General features: G+C 40.1%; 1 protein-coding gene across 1 annotated transcript in view; it reads right to left on the bottom strand.

Moving 5' to 3' along the window:
• The window catches only part of TGFBI (transforming growth factor beta induced), a 225,671-nt gene that overhangs the window by 140,893 nt on the left and 69,286 nt on the right, over positions 1-15,492 (bottom strand). Inside the window, exon 3 of the mRNA XM_086931518.1 lies at positions 383-447. Coding sequence (XP_086787644.1) covers positions 383-447 — 65 coding nt within the window. The remainder of the gene's footprint in view (positions 1-382; positions 448-15,492) is intronic.

Below are 15,492 nucleotides of genomic sequence, written 5' to 3'. Positions count from 1 at the left end.
TGGCAACTTCACAAACATGAGTCAACTGATTTTTTCAGATTTTTACCATAGGAGCAAGAACGGCAAGAAAGACAGAAGATACGCCAATTCCCTTCCAGGCAAACCAAATTCAAGAGGACCGGGAATAAGATGAATTTACTGGATTTTTATTTAGTTATTTGTAATTGTGTTGCGGCACCTTGCAACTAAATGTATTGCACAGGGAATGCATTAAATGCTGGCCCAAAGCTATCGGTTTTAAGGTAAAAAAATTGTTATGAGATTCTTTTTTTGGTAATTTTGTGATTTTCATGACACATTTAAGGCACAATACATATCAATTCACTCATTAAAGTGGTACAAGCATACAATCTTACGAGAAAAAAAGTATCTAAATATTTACCAGCTGGGCATCCTTTTTGACCAGGCACCTTTTCATATCCAGGGCAACATTCATAGCTGATAACTCTGTAAAGAAAAACAATACAAATGTTATAAATGCATTATCTACATTGAAACACTCGAATCACATTTGCTATATTATTCAGCTACATTTTATTTATTGAAACTATTTTACTAAATATGTGTATCAACTGAAAGACATGTATACACATTACCCCACCAAGCATAGAGAAATATTATCCCACAATCTTCTTTTCCAGAAACAAAATACTATATAAATGATCATGGTTTATAAAAGGTATGGCACAAACTTATACCTGAGACTTACTTGCCATTGCTCAAGACTTGCACAATTCCATGCACCCCCTTCTCCTAAATCTTACAGTCTCACAGATTGTATTTGAGCTTGAGCCCTTTTCCACTGCTGATACGTTAAGAGCCACTAATGAAAATTGCCGGTGGCAGAGAGGGGGATTGAGGGGGATTCGTGAGAGCTGGAATCTTGAATGGAAAACAGAAGGACTTGTCCCACCCACGGGCACCACACTCTCCTTCTTTTCAGAAGCCTTATTGGTGATACCACGACTTTCCTTATAGATATATCTATATAGATATATATATATATATATATATATATATATATATATATATATATATATATATATATATATATATATATTAAAATACGATTGCCGTGTTTTTTTGCAGAACTCAGCTGGCATTCCAAAGATTCAGTCACTCAATTATTTATTGCAGTGATGATACATCAACGCGTTTCAACTGCGTGTAGCTGCCTTGTTCACGATGCAGATGAATTATCTGTTTCAATTAAAATAAGCATTAAGAAGTAGACATGGGTGACAGACTACGTATAAACAAAGTGCTGTGCAATACATGGTGGCCATCTTAGAACATTTTCTTTAAAGAAAAATTACAGTTCAAACTGAAACATGTGATGGCATTTAAACACTTTACAATGTTTTTAAAGTACTTCTGTAGATGGAAATATTCATCACAGTTATGGCAATTGGAATTAATTAGTGCAAGAAAATGTATTCTCTGCATTTCATCACATTTCCTTAAATGCCAGCCTCGTAACATCAGAGCAAGTTGAATCATTTATTTATTACTTTTTTTTAAATAAATAAATAAATCCATTCTAATTAAAGGAAGGGCCAGTGCCCTATTATTGCTGTTTCACAATTATACAAAGTGCAAGTGCTTTCTTCACCTCCCTTACCTCCAACATACAGCACTCAAGTTCATAAAGTGCTAGTGCTTTCCCTGCAGCTCCTTATGTTTACTCATGGCTAGTACTAAATATGCCTATAATTCTCACTGTTTTCAACAATAAAAAAGTGAAAGTGCTTATTCAGTGCTTAGTACATCAGATTGCCTTTTTTTGTTTGCTTCAACCACTCTTAGAAAGTGCAAGTGCTTATTTTTCACAGTACTCGATCTCATATTAAAGCTTTTCTCATATATCTTGAAATAATAGTGTATTCAAGTATATTATTCCTGTTAAAAAAACCAGAATATAATCATATACTAAAAAAAGAGAAGAAAAAAAGAAAAGAGGGTTGGGAAGAAAATTATTTTTTTAAGGAGAAAGACTTCATATTTTTTCTCTCTCCCTTTACAAAATTTCAATAAAAATATCATCATCAAAGATTAAACAAATATAAATAGAAATAAATACCCCTCATTCTTAATAATCCAAGTATAATAAGATTAATTAGCATTTTCATAATGTACTGTTTCATTTCATCACTTTTAAACCTTCATCTTAACTTCATAACATATTTACTCCATCCCAACTTTCTATAATAACATTTAAAAACAAATTCTTCTTTTTCTTGTGCAGCATTTTTTACATAAATTCCAATATTACCTTTTCTCTAGGTTAGACACGTATACAAATCTTCATCAATATTTAATCCCCAGGGCTCTTTACTATTAAATACCAAAATAAAATAGTGTTCGAGTCTCCTAAGTTCCTTTTCCCTATCCCCCCTCTCTTTTTTGGGGGAAATTCTGCTATACAGCTATACTGCAAGCTAGAAGGATTACTTTCATGAAATGTTTCAAAGTGCCTAGCCACCGGGTATGTTCTGTCCTTGTTAATGATTGCTCAGTGGTGCTGTAAAATTCTCTGATGTACGGGTAAGGTGGTACTGCCTATATATACTTTCATACACGGACATTGTAACAGATACAACATAAAGCTAGACTTACAAGTTAGATAGCCTTTTACCGCAATTGTTCTATTAAAAGATGTCTTAAAATGCGTGCGACTCAACCCATGTTGACACGCCTTACATTTAAGACACTTTTTAAAACCCATTTTTTGTTGGAGCCAAGTAGTTCTCCCTTTCTTTCTTTCCTGAAACTCACTCCATACCAGCAAATTTTTCAATGATTTAGATTTTCTAAAGGTTATGTCTGGGTGTTTCTTCATTTTTGGGCCCAGAATCGGATCATCCCTTATCAAATATCGATGTCTGTTTAGGATTGATCTGATTTCCTTATGCTCAGTGTTATAAGTTGTTACGAATCTCTGACCATTCACCCCCTTATTCACTTTCTTTATCTGGGTTTTAGATGAATCAAATAACGCTTTTTTCGCTGCCCCATTGATGACACTAGCTGAGAAACCCCTTTGGATAAATCTGGCAGTCATTTCCTGTTCAATTTTGGAGTACTCATCCACACTACTGCACACCCTCTTGGCCCGATAAAATACCACAAAAGGTATACTCCTTATTAGTGGTGCGAGGTGAGAGCTATGGGCGTGCAGGATTGTTTTCCCAGCTGTCGGCTTTCTAACAACAGTGATTTCCAACTTATCTTCATGTAGTGTAATTCTAATATCCAGGAACTCTATAGAGGCTCGACTGGAATGTCCCACAAATTTCAATTTCAAATTCATATATCTATATATATGTATGCTAATATAATCTTTTATCATGCCACGCTCTTTGTCCAGAATGCAAAACACCATATTCTATTTTTGTATTACTGTACATTTACAAAACAGTAACAATATTCCTAAAGTGAGTGGTTGAGTTCATATGTCTGTCGAACATGAAGGGCAGAGATAAGCAAGCAGTATGTGAGGTATCTGCGTAAGAAATGCCTATACGTTTGTTCTTCGTAAACCTGATTACAATATGTTTTAAACCGAATGGTTCTTAGAATACGCATTCATCGTGTGTCTTGCACACAGATTACCACAATTACATGATCATGCTTCCACCCCACTACAAACCAGCTAACGGTTTATCCTTGTGAACAAAGAAATAAGTAGAGGCCTTGCCTTGATTTGCACTAATCCATAGTAAATTGCATCAATGACACCCAACAACACCTTTATTGTTCTCCCAGCAGCAGGTTTGGAATTAGATGCATGATTTATTGCCTTTGCCACAGCTCTATTCAAAGATAGATCTTTTCACCAGGAATCTCACTAGCAGAATGGAAAACTGAGTGAGGCGTCAGACTGAGAACAGAAAGATCTATGTATATTAAGCAGTGCTTGTGAGAAGTCTAAAAACAAATCTATTGGAAATGCTGACTTATCAAGTCAAATAGGATTAAAGAGTATGAACGACTGAGGCAGACAGTGAATTAGAACTACCACAGAAATCACTTAGCCAAGTATGAGTCATATTTGATCTAGCCCAAAGATGTTTGAAGTTATTTGCTTTGAAGTTCTTTTCAACCTGTGAGAAAACCATCATTTCCATGGGATAAAACAGCACTTTTCAGTACAGACTATGAATGCATAACGGCGCATGTATTAGCCGGCACAAGGTTATGCGAAATAAAAAGATGGCAACACACTTTCAATATAATCTTTTCAAGAGCAAGACCGACACTGATTTTTGGGATATACCCACTCGGGAAAAGACCCTAACAATGTGGTCAAAACACAGCAATACATTACATTGCTGCTTTTACAATGCAGGTCTTTACCATGAATTGCACTGGAGGGCGCTCTAGACTAAAGAATAGTGTGATTTACAATTCCAACACCTTCCCTACTGTACGTAGGCTAGAGTTGGAATAGTAAATCATACTATTCCTAAGTCCAGCGCCCTACAGCGCAAGTCGTTGTAATGACTTGTGTTGTAAAAACCGCGATGTAATGTACCGCAATCAAAATGATTGCATTGTAACATCATACATCCTACCCACTCTGTTGCCATTGAGAGAATCAAATTGGTTGCCACCACATCATCCAGGATTTGGTGGTGGCCATCCCAGGACTCAGGACACAGTCCTGATGCCTACAAAGAAGGTAAACAAAAGACATGAGGGGACAGGGTAAGGATACCCTGACCTCCTAGACCTGGAGGAGGCCTTCCAGAAGACCAGCATGGGGCACATTTTTTTTTCAATTTTGCCGCAAATTTGCCATTGGTTTATGAATTCACTGCAAAATGTTTAAAAAAAGTGTGTGCTTCCATTCTACTCTTTAAAAAAAACATCAGGGTAGGCCTGGGCCCAGTGCAAAATATTTATTTTGGGGAGGGGGCATGTTGCCCCACTTTCTGATCCTCTGTGAGGTCTCAATGTGCAAAATGGCCTCCCTCTCCGAGCCTTGTAAGGCCTGAGGTCATATCCCCTGGGGCAGAATGCCATAAAAAAGGGGAGGGAAGCCACATGGCCCCAGTCCCTAAGCTTTAAAAGGCACCAGGGACCTACTCCCACAGGGTCAAACTGGAGTGGGCACCTCTCCCTAAGCCTCTTAAGGCTAATGGGGCCATATCCTCAGGGTGAGCTCTCAGACTGTATCTCAAGGAGCTCACCTCGTGGTACAGTAGTTGCTCGTATCTGCTTGGGTAGGGAAATATATGTATTCTCCCTCATGGTGGGAGCATTTTTAAATCTCCCGCCCGGTGGTTTCAGTGACAACGTAATATTTTAACCACGCAAAACAACTGAAATTAACCAGTCATAGTTATCTCAAGTAACTATATCTCATGCCCTAAGGTAACTATAACTTGCACCAAAGCTATGCACTGCTATTTCTCACCTAACTATAACTATAACATTACTTACAAACACATACAAAGTAATTTCAATATTTTAAACAGACGATGAACTAAACATTACTAAGGCTCTTGTAAAGAGGTATTTTGAGTTCCTTAACCACCCTAGTTCTCCTCAAAACACATTGGCCCATATTTACTGATATTGAGCACAAGCCAGCACAAGCCAGCACAGCCACTAAATTAGCTGTGCTGCCTTGTATCAAAAGTAGTCTTAAAAAATGTGCCATATCTATAAGTTATGGCACCTTTTTTCCCTCATATATTTAACAGAATAGGAGAGTTAAGGGATTTTATCCACTACTGTGGATGGAAGGGTACTCCCAGTCCCCTAGACAGGTAGCTATATAACAATACGAAGGAGTACCACCAAAGATAAGGCTAAACAGCCAATATTGGTGGGATGAGACACTAGTGTAAAAGAAGAAGTCCTCCTTTGTTTTTAAGGAACCCCTCACTCACCGACCTGGTCGGTGACATGCTTCATCATCGGGGCCACCTTGACAGCCGAATGCCGCCAAGGTGTGCTGCAACACCTGAGATACAGTGGAGCGGGTTTTTTGAGTGATAAATGTGAAAAATGGAAAAAAAGTCAGTGAGTTAAAAATTGTCCTGGTATAACTTAACCAAATATAATTTATTCTAAAGCTACTGGACAATATTAAAAACAGTGATGATACAATAAAGGCTTTAATGAGACCTAATGTATCTGTGATATGTGTTGGGTCTACATGTTTCAAACCTTATGGGAGTTACCGGTTTTTCATCAGGACCAAAATGATGTAAAAGGAGTTGGGTGGTCAGGGTACACTAACACCCTGCCATACCTGCAACCCTTTCAGAACCCACAATAGCGATCGCTATATGGGTAAAAATAATAGTAACCCAGCTGTGGTTACACAAAAATGAACAAACCTGTAAAAGAGAGAAAATTATCACTCATAAAGGTTATTTACGTGCCTGTAACGTAGTGAAGTGACGTAGTCCGCTCTGTCTGTAACTCATTCCACATTCAGTGATGCGAATAAACCATGGTGCGGTGTATCAGCACAAATTTCTATATTTAGAACCAGATATTCCTTGGTATGGCACACCTATCAATATGGGTGTGAGTGAGCACGCATGCGTAGTTTTATCTTTTAAACCACTCTTATCACAAACTTGATTGTGCGTGCCTCAGTCATAATTCTAACTCTTTAGTGTCAGGGATTACCGACGTGAAAGATTGCCAACTTGATCCAGAACCACATATAACATATAACAAAACACCACACTACACACATATTGTCAGGAAAAAACAACACTTACTCCTCAATGGAGGAAAGTTTGCTTCACGGGGATTTTGAGGGGAAGTTACAGAGTTCAGAACGTATTCTGTGTAAAAGAGATAAGGGAACATGGAGAGGGGTTCAAAGGAGAGTATCCAGTATAGTATGTTTCCCTCCTATGCAGCTGCGAAGAGGTTCAGAATCTCAAGTATTCCTATAAGGGCAGATTCTACTTACAGTTCCTCTGGTTGGTAATCAGCTGATAACCTACTTCACTCCCTCCGTGTACCCGCACTGGAGAGAAAAGCGGCGCCGTAGTTAAAGGCGGCCGCCATTGTGGGCGGGGAGGGCGTGGCCGGTCCAGTATCGCGCGATGATGTCACGTGGGTACGTGATCGTCATACGCGCGTCTGGTTGTCAAGGCGACCTGGGGAAAACAAAAGCCTCCGTGATCGGAGACAGGCAAAAAAGAAGAAAGCCTCCGAGATCGGAGACAGTATGTTACGCATAAAAAGCGTAATTAAGGGATAATGTTAAGATCAGAACTCCGTGTGTGGAGTCTAATCGGGCCATGAATGGTGATTTTAAAGAAAAGGGGCATACATACATTTTGCGTACTCGGGCATGTTATTTGGGCATTGAACAAGTAACCATGGGGGATACTACACAAAACGCGCTATTTGCTGGTAGTGGGGCTCAATATGAAATGAAGTATAGAAGCGCGTTGCCCCTGGATTAAAATTATGATCAGAACTCTGTGTCTGGAGTCTGGATAAGCCAATGGGGATTAAACAGAGGATAAAACGAGGCATATATGCAACTGTCAGGCATTTGGGCATACTCATTCAGCATTGGAGATGTAATTACGGTGAGTGCTGCCCGTCAGTCTCTCAGCTTGGCAGATGACACAGGGTTACAGCAAAGTGGGATGTTAGCTGTGAATGTTAAAAACCAAGTGTCTATGAGAGGACAGAAGCCCAGGGGATATTATCATTTAGGCCATTTTTGTTTGTAGATAGCCTGTATTCCCATCTTTGTTCTTTTTCGTACAGGCGTTTTTGTATGTTTGGTCCTGGAGAGATCTGCTCGATGACGGTCCAAAACATGTCATTCGTAGTGTGGCCTTTTTCAAGAAAGTGATCCGTCAGTCGGGTCGCATTTTTCTTGCAGCGTATGGTGCTGCGGTGTTCACAGATTCTCTGCTTGACCTTCCGGGTTGTCATCCCGATGTATCTTTTTTTGCAAGTGCATTCGATGAGATAAACTACATTTTCACTGTTGCAGTTGGAATGTGCAACTTGCCTCCAGGTTTTGCCAACCTCTAGGTCAAGGGTCTTTGTGTTCTTAGTTAGGTGGCATACACTGCAATCTCCGCAGCGATAATGACCAGTCACATCAGGAAGGCCCCATGCCCTGGTGATTGAAGGTGTGGTTGGAGCCAGCTTAGCTTTTGGTCTGGTGTTGACAAGGGTGTCTTTTAAGCTCTTAGACTTCTTAAAAGAAAAAAGTGGTTTTTCCCAGTGTAAATTGCCAGTGTTTATAATATTCCAATGCCTGTTTATGCTTTTAGTTACTTGGTTGGAAACCGAGTTGAATGTGGTCACACATGTCAGTGGTATTTCTGTTTCAGTTCTGGTCTTTTCTTCAAGGAGTGCTTCTCTGGGCTGGTTTCTGGCCCTCTTTTGGCATTTGTTTACAATTTTCTTAGGATACCCCCGGTTATCCAGTTTTTCAGAAAGATCATTCGCTTGTTTTTGTAGTCAGATAGTTTACTACAATTCCTGCGTAGTCTTAAGAATTGTCCGTAGGGTAGGTTCTCCCTGAGTGGTCTAGGGTGGAAACTTTTAAACCTTAAAAGGTTGTTTTTCGCAGTTGGTTTGTAATGGGTTTTAGTTTCCAGATGATTGCCTTCCTTGTTAATTACTACATCAAGAAAAACAATTTCTCTTTTGTCATAGCTGCTCGTGAATTTGAGGTTCCTGTCACAAGTGTTGACCCAAGTGACGAATTGTTCTAGGAGTTCAGTTGGTCCTTGCCAGATGGCAAGGACGTCATCAATGTATCGCCTCCAAAAGGTCAGATGCTCACGATATGAATTCACATTGTTCAGAATGAACTTGTTCTCAAAATCATACACATACATACCAGCTATGCTGGGGGCAAAAACACTGCCCATTGAGGTCCCCCCGGTTTGTAAGAAAAGTGTTCCTTCAAACTCGAAGTAATTGCGTTTGAGGGCCAACGTGGCGCATTCCAGAATGAAGGCCTTGGGAGTGTGGAAAGGCCAGTCTGCCCCCTCCAGGACGCCCAATAGTTTCTGGCATCGGCTCCTTATTAGAGCCCCTTTCTAGATTCTGTGATTTTCTTCTGAAAACGATTGTACAGAAGTCAACCACCTACCTGCAAGACACAAAAAGTCTACTGAACTTACTACAAAACATGGAGGTTGATGAGAACACTGTGTTATTGAGCTTTGATATCGAAAGCCTGTACACAAGCATACCCCAAGACGATACCATTCGTGTACTGGGGAACACTTTAGAAAATGCAGACTGGCCTTTCCACACTCCCAAGGCCTTCATTCTGGAATGCGCCACGTTGGCCCTCAAACGCAATTACTTCGAGTTTGAAGGAACACTTTTCTTACAAACCGGGGGGACCTCAATGGGCAGTGTTTTTGCCCCCAGCATAGCTGGTATGTATGTGTATGATTTTGAGAACAAGTTCATTCTGAACAATGTGAATCCATATCGTGAGCATCTGACCTTTTGGAGGCGATACATTGATGACGTCCTTGCCATCTGGCAAGGACCAACTGAACTCCTAGAACAATTCGTCACTTGGGTCAACACTTGTGACAGGAACCTCAAATTCACGAGCAGCTATGACAAAAGAGAAATTGTTTTTCTCGGTGTAGTAATTAACAAGGAAGGCAATCATCTGGAAACTAAAACCCATTACAAACCAACTGCGAAAAACAACCTTTTAAGGTTTGAAAGTTTCCACCCTAGACCGCTCAGGGAGAACCTATCCTACGGACAATTCTTAAGACTACGCAGGAATTGTAGTAAACTATCTGACTACAAAAAACAAGCGAATGATCTTTCTGAAAAACTGGATAACCGGGGGTATCCTAAGAAAATTGTAAACAAATGCCAAAAGAGGGCCAGAAACCAGCCCAGAGAAGCACTCCTTGAAGAAAAGACCAGAACTGAAACAGAAATACCACTGACATGTGTGACCACATTCAACTCGGTTTCCAACCAAGTAACTAAAAGCATAAACAGGCATTGGAATATTATAAACACTGGCAATTTACACTGGGAAAAACCACTTTTTTCTTTTAAGAAGTCTAAGAGCTTAAAAGACACCCTTGTCAACACCAGACCAAAAGCTAAGCTGGCTCCAACCACACCTTCAATCACCAGGGCATGGGGCCTTCCTGATGTGACTGGACATTATCGCTGCGGAGATTGCAGTGTATGCCACCTAACTAAGAACACAAAGACCCTTGATCTAGAGGTTGGCAAAACCTGGAGGCAAGTTGCACATACCAACTGCAACAGTGAAAATGTAGTTTATCTCATCGAATGCACTTGCAAAAAAAGATACATCGGGATGACAACCCGGAAGGTCAAGCAGAGAATCTGTGAACACCGCAGCACCATACGCTGCAAGAAAAATGCGACCCGACTGACGGATCACTTTCTTGAAAAAGGCCACACTACGAATGACATGTTTTGGACCGTCATCGAGCAGATCTCTCCAGGACCAAACATACAAAAACGCCTGTACGAAAAAGAACAAAGATGGGTATACAGGCTATCTACAAACAAAAATGGCCTAAATGATAATATCCCCTGGGCTTCTGTCCTCTCATAGACACTTGGTTTTTAACATTCACAGCTAACATCCCACTTTGCTGTAACCCTGTGTCATCTGCCAAGCTGAGAGACTGATGGGCAGCACTCACCGTAATTACATCTCCAATGCTGAATGAGTATGCCCAAATGCCTGACAGTTGCATATATGCCTCGTTTTATCCTCTGTTTAATCCCCATTGGCTTATCCAGACTCCAGACACAGAGTTCTGATCATAATTTTAATCCAGGGGCAACGCGCTTCTATACTTCATTTCATATTGAGCCCCACTACCAGCAAATAGCGCGTTTTGTGTAGTATCCCCCATGGTTACTTGTTCAATGCCCAAATAACATGCCCGAGTACGCAAAATGTATGTATGCCCCTTTTCTTTAAAATCACCATTCATGGCCCGATTATACTCCACACACGGAGTTCTGATCTTAACATTATCCCTTAATTACGCTTTTTATGCGTAACGTACTGTCTCCGATCTCGGAGGCTTTCTTCTTTTTTGCCTGTCTCCGATCACGGAGGCTTTTGTTTTCCCCAGGTCGCCTTGACAACCAGACGCGCGTATGATGATCACGTACCCACGTGACATCATCGCGCGATACTGGACCGGCCACGCCCTCCCCGCCCACAATGGCGGCCGCCTTTAACTACGGCGCCGCTTTTCTCTCCAGTGCGGGTACACGGAGGGAGTGAAGTAGGTTATCAGCTGATTACCAACCAGAGGAACTGTAAGTAGAATCTGCCCTTATAGGAATACTTGAGATTCCGAACCTCTTCGCAGCTGCATAGGAGGGAAACATACTATACTGGATACTCTCCTTTGAACCCCTCTCCATGTTCCCTTATCTCTTTTACACAGAATACGTTCTGAACTCTGTAACTTCCCCTCAAAATCCCCGTGAGGCAAACTTTCCTCCATTGAGGAGTAAGTGTTGTTTTTTCCTGACAATATGTGTGTAGTGTGGTGTTTTGTTATATGTTATATGTGGTTCTGGATCAAGTTGGCAATCTTTCACGTCGGTAATCCCTGACACTAAAGAGTTAGAATTATGACTGAGGCACGCACAATCAAGTTTGTGATAAGAGTGGTTTAAAAGATAAAACTACGCATGCGTGCTCACTCACACCCATATTGATAGGTGTGCCATACCAAGGAATATCTGGTTCTAAATATAGAAATTTGTGCTGATACACCGCACCATGGTTTATTTGCATCACTGAATGTGGAATGAGTCACAGACAGAGCGGACTACGTCACTTCACTACGTTACAGGCACGTAAATAACCTTTATGAGTGATAATTTTCTCTCTTTTACAGGTTTGTTCATTTTTGTGTAACCACAGCTGGGTTACTATTATTTTTACCCATCTAGCGATCGCTATTGTGGGTTTTGAAAGGGTTGCAGGTATGGCAGGGTGTTAGTGTACCCTGACCACCCAACTCCTTTTACATCATTTTGGTCCTGATGAAAAACCGGTAACTCCCATAAGGTTTGAAACATGTAGACCCAACACATATCACAGATACACTAGGTCTCATTAAAGCCTTTATTGTATCATCACTGTTTTTAATATTGTCCAGTAGCTTTAGAATAAATTATATTTGGTTAAGTTATACCAGGACAATTTTTAACTCACTGACTTTTTTTCCATTTTTCACATTCATCACTCAAAAAACCCGCTCCACTGTATCTCAGGTGTTGCAGCACACCTTGGCGGCATTCGGCTGTCAAGGTGGCCCCGATGATGAAGCATGTCACCGACCAGGTCGGTGAGTGAGGGGTTCCTTAAAAACAAAGGAGGACTTCTTCTTTTACACTAGTGTCTCATCCCACCAATATTGGCTGTTTAGCCTTATCTTTGGTGGTACTCCTTCGTATTGTTATATAGCTACCTTTTTTCCCTCCCCAGCTCTTTGCACACTTTTAACTGCTGTGTGCCAATGAACATGCTCTTGTGCCATAGTCTGTGGGTGGGTAGATTGCTCAAATGCATAGATTTTTTAATGAAAGTAACCCCACTTTGCATGTTTGCTGTAAAATGCAGCACACCTGCAAATTTGGGAAAAAAGGGAGAATTGCAAACTGTTCTCCTCATTATGCCTACCTCAAAGGGGCATAAGACTTTGGCACAAATGTCCTGTATACAAATGTTAGTAGATAAGGATTTGCGTCAAAACCCAAGGGTGGGTGTATGAGAATGCCCATGTACCACCCCTGGAATGTCCCCATGAAAGTAGCATATACCACATATTTGTGTTAACTTTCGAGAACATTCCAATTCAAATTTTGATTTGCATTGGGCAGTAAACCCCACTCCAACTCTTTCCGCCAGGTTTATGTCGCTTTTGTGATGCAATCCTGGTGCAAAACATTAGTAAATATAGGCCTATTTTTCTATGCACTCTCTCATTTAGAAGTGAATGCCCTTTATCTTCTGGTATCTTCCTGAAACCCTCCACCTGCATATCTCATACCTCATCTCTCTTCTCTGCAGCACTCTCTTTTTACTCTCTCTTACACCGACATCTTTGCATCTGCTTTCCCTCACTTTACCTTCACACCCACAAATGCACCTATCTGTAAGCACTGTCTTTTCTTTTTGAGTTTAGAAAGCTTTATTGAAGTAATAAACAAAGTAAAACATCAATACAAAATATATGGTGAGAGGTGCCAATTCTTGAATAAGAAAAAAGAAAAAAATTAACAACAAGGTAAAAGCCTAAGAAAGAATCACACCTCAGCTGAAAATAAAACTTATACAAAATCAAATGCTGTTTTTAAATTTTTAGAAAAATAAATAAACAAATAAAAAGAGAAGAGAGAGAGAAAGGAAAAAAGAGAAAGGGGAGAAAAGAGGAGAAAGAAAAAAAGAAAGAGTCTGATAAAAAAGGAAAAAGAGAAAAGTAACGATAGAACTATACTAAGAATACAAAAACCAATAAGAAATATGCATGAAAAACATTAACTGCTTGACCTGAAAAGAAAAGAAGTTAAAGGCAACCATAACAAGTCCTTTTTGATCAACAAGGCAGTAGAACTGGCGAATGCACGATCAAAGCTGTGATGATGGCAGAGTAAATTCCACCAGGCTTGGAAGGAGATTCCTGAAGTGTCTTTCCAGTTGGTAGTAATAATTTGTAGAGTAATGGCAAAAATAAATCGATGAATTTACTCACCATAACATGAACATTCCAAACAGATGAACAACTACCCAAAAAAACATGTGAAATATCAAAAATAACATTAGTAGAAAAAATATCATTCCATTTTGACCAAACAGGAGACCAAAAAACTTTAACTCGAGGGCAAAAGAAAAACATATGACGGAAATCGCTATTAGTATGGGGACAAGACCAACACTTCGGGGAATCTACTGTCTTTTCTTTATCTTATGCGCTTTTAATATTTCAACAGCTGTGTACTTTCTTCATACACTCTCGCATTGAATAGCATTTACAATTGGCACATTTATCCTTTGCTCTATGCACTCTGCAGGGAGGCCAAGGACTGAATGAACATGTTTTCAGAACCATCTTATCAAAGACTTACTGGCACAGTGAGAAATTCTCTCTCCCTTCTCCGGAATCCACAGCTCTCAACCATGGCCCTTTATAAACACTTAGTCACAAGCTCTAGTATAAAGAGGCAGGTCTTTTCACAGTGTGAACTGTGCATGAGTAATATGTGGCATGAAAAAAAAAAAACAGAAATGCCAATTCCTGAAGAAATCAAAAAGTGTTAGGTAACTAAAATGTGAAATGTAAATGGAACACCATCACTGTTCCCAGGTTGAGAGGCCAGTTTCTGTTTTTGCTGTCTGCAGCTGTCATCTGGTACACAAGGGGGTGGGTGGGCAGGACAACTTCAGATTGGGCACTGGCTCCCACAGGCAGACCCTAGTAGCGCCAATAGGCAGACTTGCTCCCAAAAAGCAACCCTTCTATTCCGGTCACAAATGTAACTGTTAAAGGCAGGAAGAATTTGTAAGCGGAAACAGGATCGCAATTTACAAAGAACAAATGCAGGAAAGATACCGTATTTCTGGGAGCTTCACGCTGTTTCTCACTCGGAGCCTGAAAATATGATAACTCTGTTAACCTTTTTACAAGGTAGTGGGTACAAAGCCCCAAAATCCTAAATATTAACCGCATCGCTCGGCGGTTATTTTTCCGCTGTGCGGCTTTTTTCCAAAAGCCGTGTTACATGACGAGCTCAGCTCGTCATCCGCACACGACCACCGTGGCGAAGGGGTTAAATTCCCTGGTGCTATGGAAAACAACTGCAATTCAGTCTGAATTCTTTTACTAAAAATGGGCTTGTATATTTAGATATTTAAAACATTTCTTCTATAATAGGCAACGGAATGCTTTTGCCAATCTGTATATAAGTAGGCATTTGAAATTGGTATAAATAATGCATAACTTCAAAGCTTCAAACAAATGAAACATTTGTTGATGGCTACGAGCACTGATGGCATCTTAGTCAAGCAGTACGAATGATTGCTTCTGGTCATAAACATGTCACTTCTGGTTGGACGTTCGATGATTTCCCCAGAATTGAGGTTTGCTAGCTCAGAGGAAGAAAGAGATGCTGCAATGTCTGCTGCATGAAAAAATGCCTATTAAGCGAAATGAAAATGTAAAGCATGTACACGGTGTCATTCATGGTATAATATTATTACAATGTTTGGATTTTTTAACGATAACATAGAAAAAAAATCCAAATTATACTGAAATGCTGTCAGATGTATCAAGGTATATAAGACGTTCCATGCTGAAATGTTTCACATAGTTGTCTTCCTGTAATGAATGCAGCGGGAAGGTAAATGTGTTAGAGGAAGACAAGATACGGGTTTTAAGTTATAATTAAACTGCAGGTACATGGTGAATGACATATCTGTCTTTAAGTGTG

This window comes from Lissotriton vulgaris, chromosome 7, assembly GCF_964263255.1.
Source record: "Lissotriton vulgaris chromosome 7, aLisVul1.2, whole genome shotgun sequence".
In the NCBI taxonomy this organism is placed as follows: Eukaryota; Metazoa; Chordata; class Amphibia; order Caudata; family Salamandridae; genus Lissotriton; species Lissotriton vulgaris.
The sequence above is the reverse complement of the archived record's forward strand: the minus strand, read 5'-3'. Positions and strand labels throughout refer to the sequence as shown.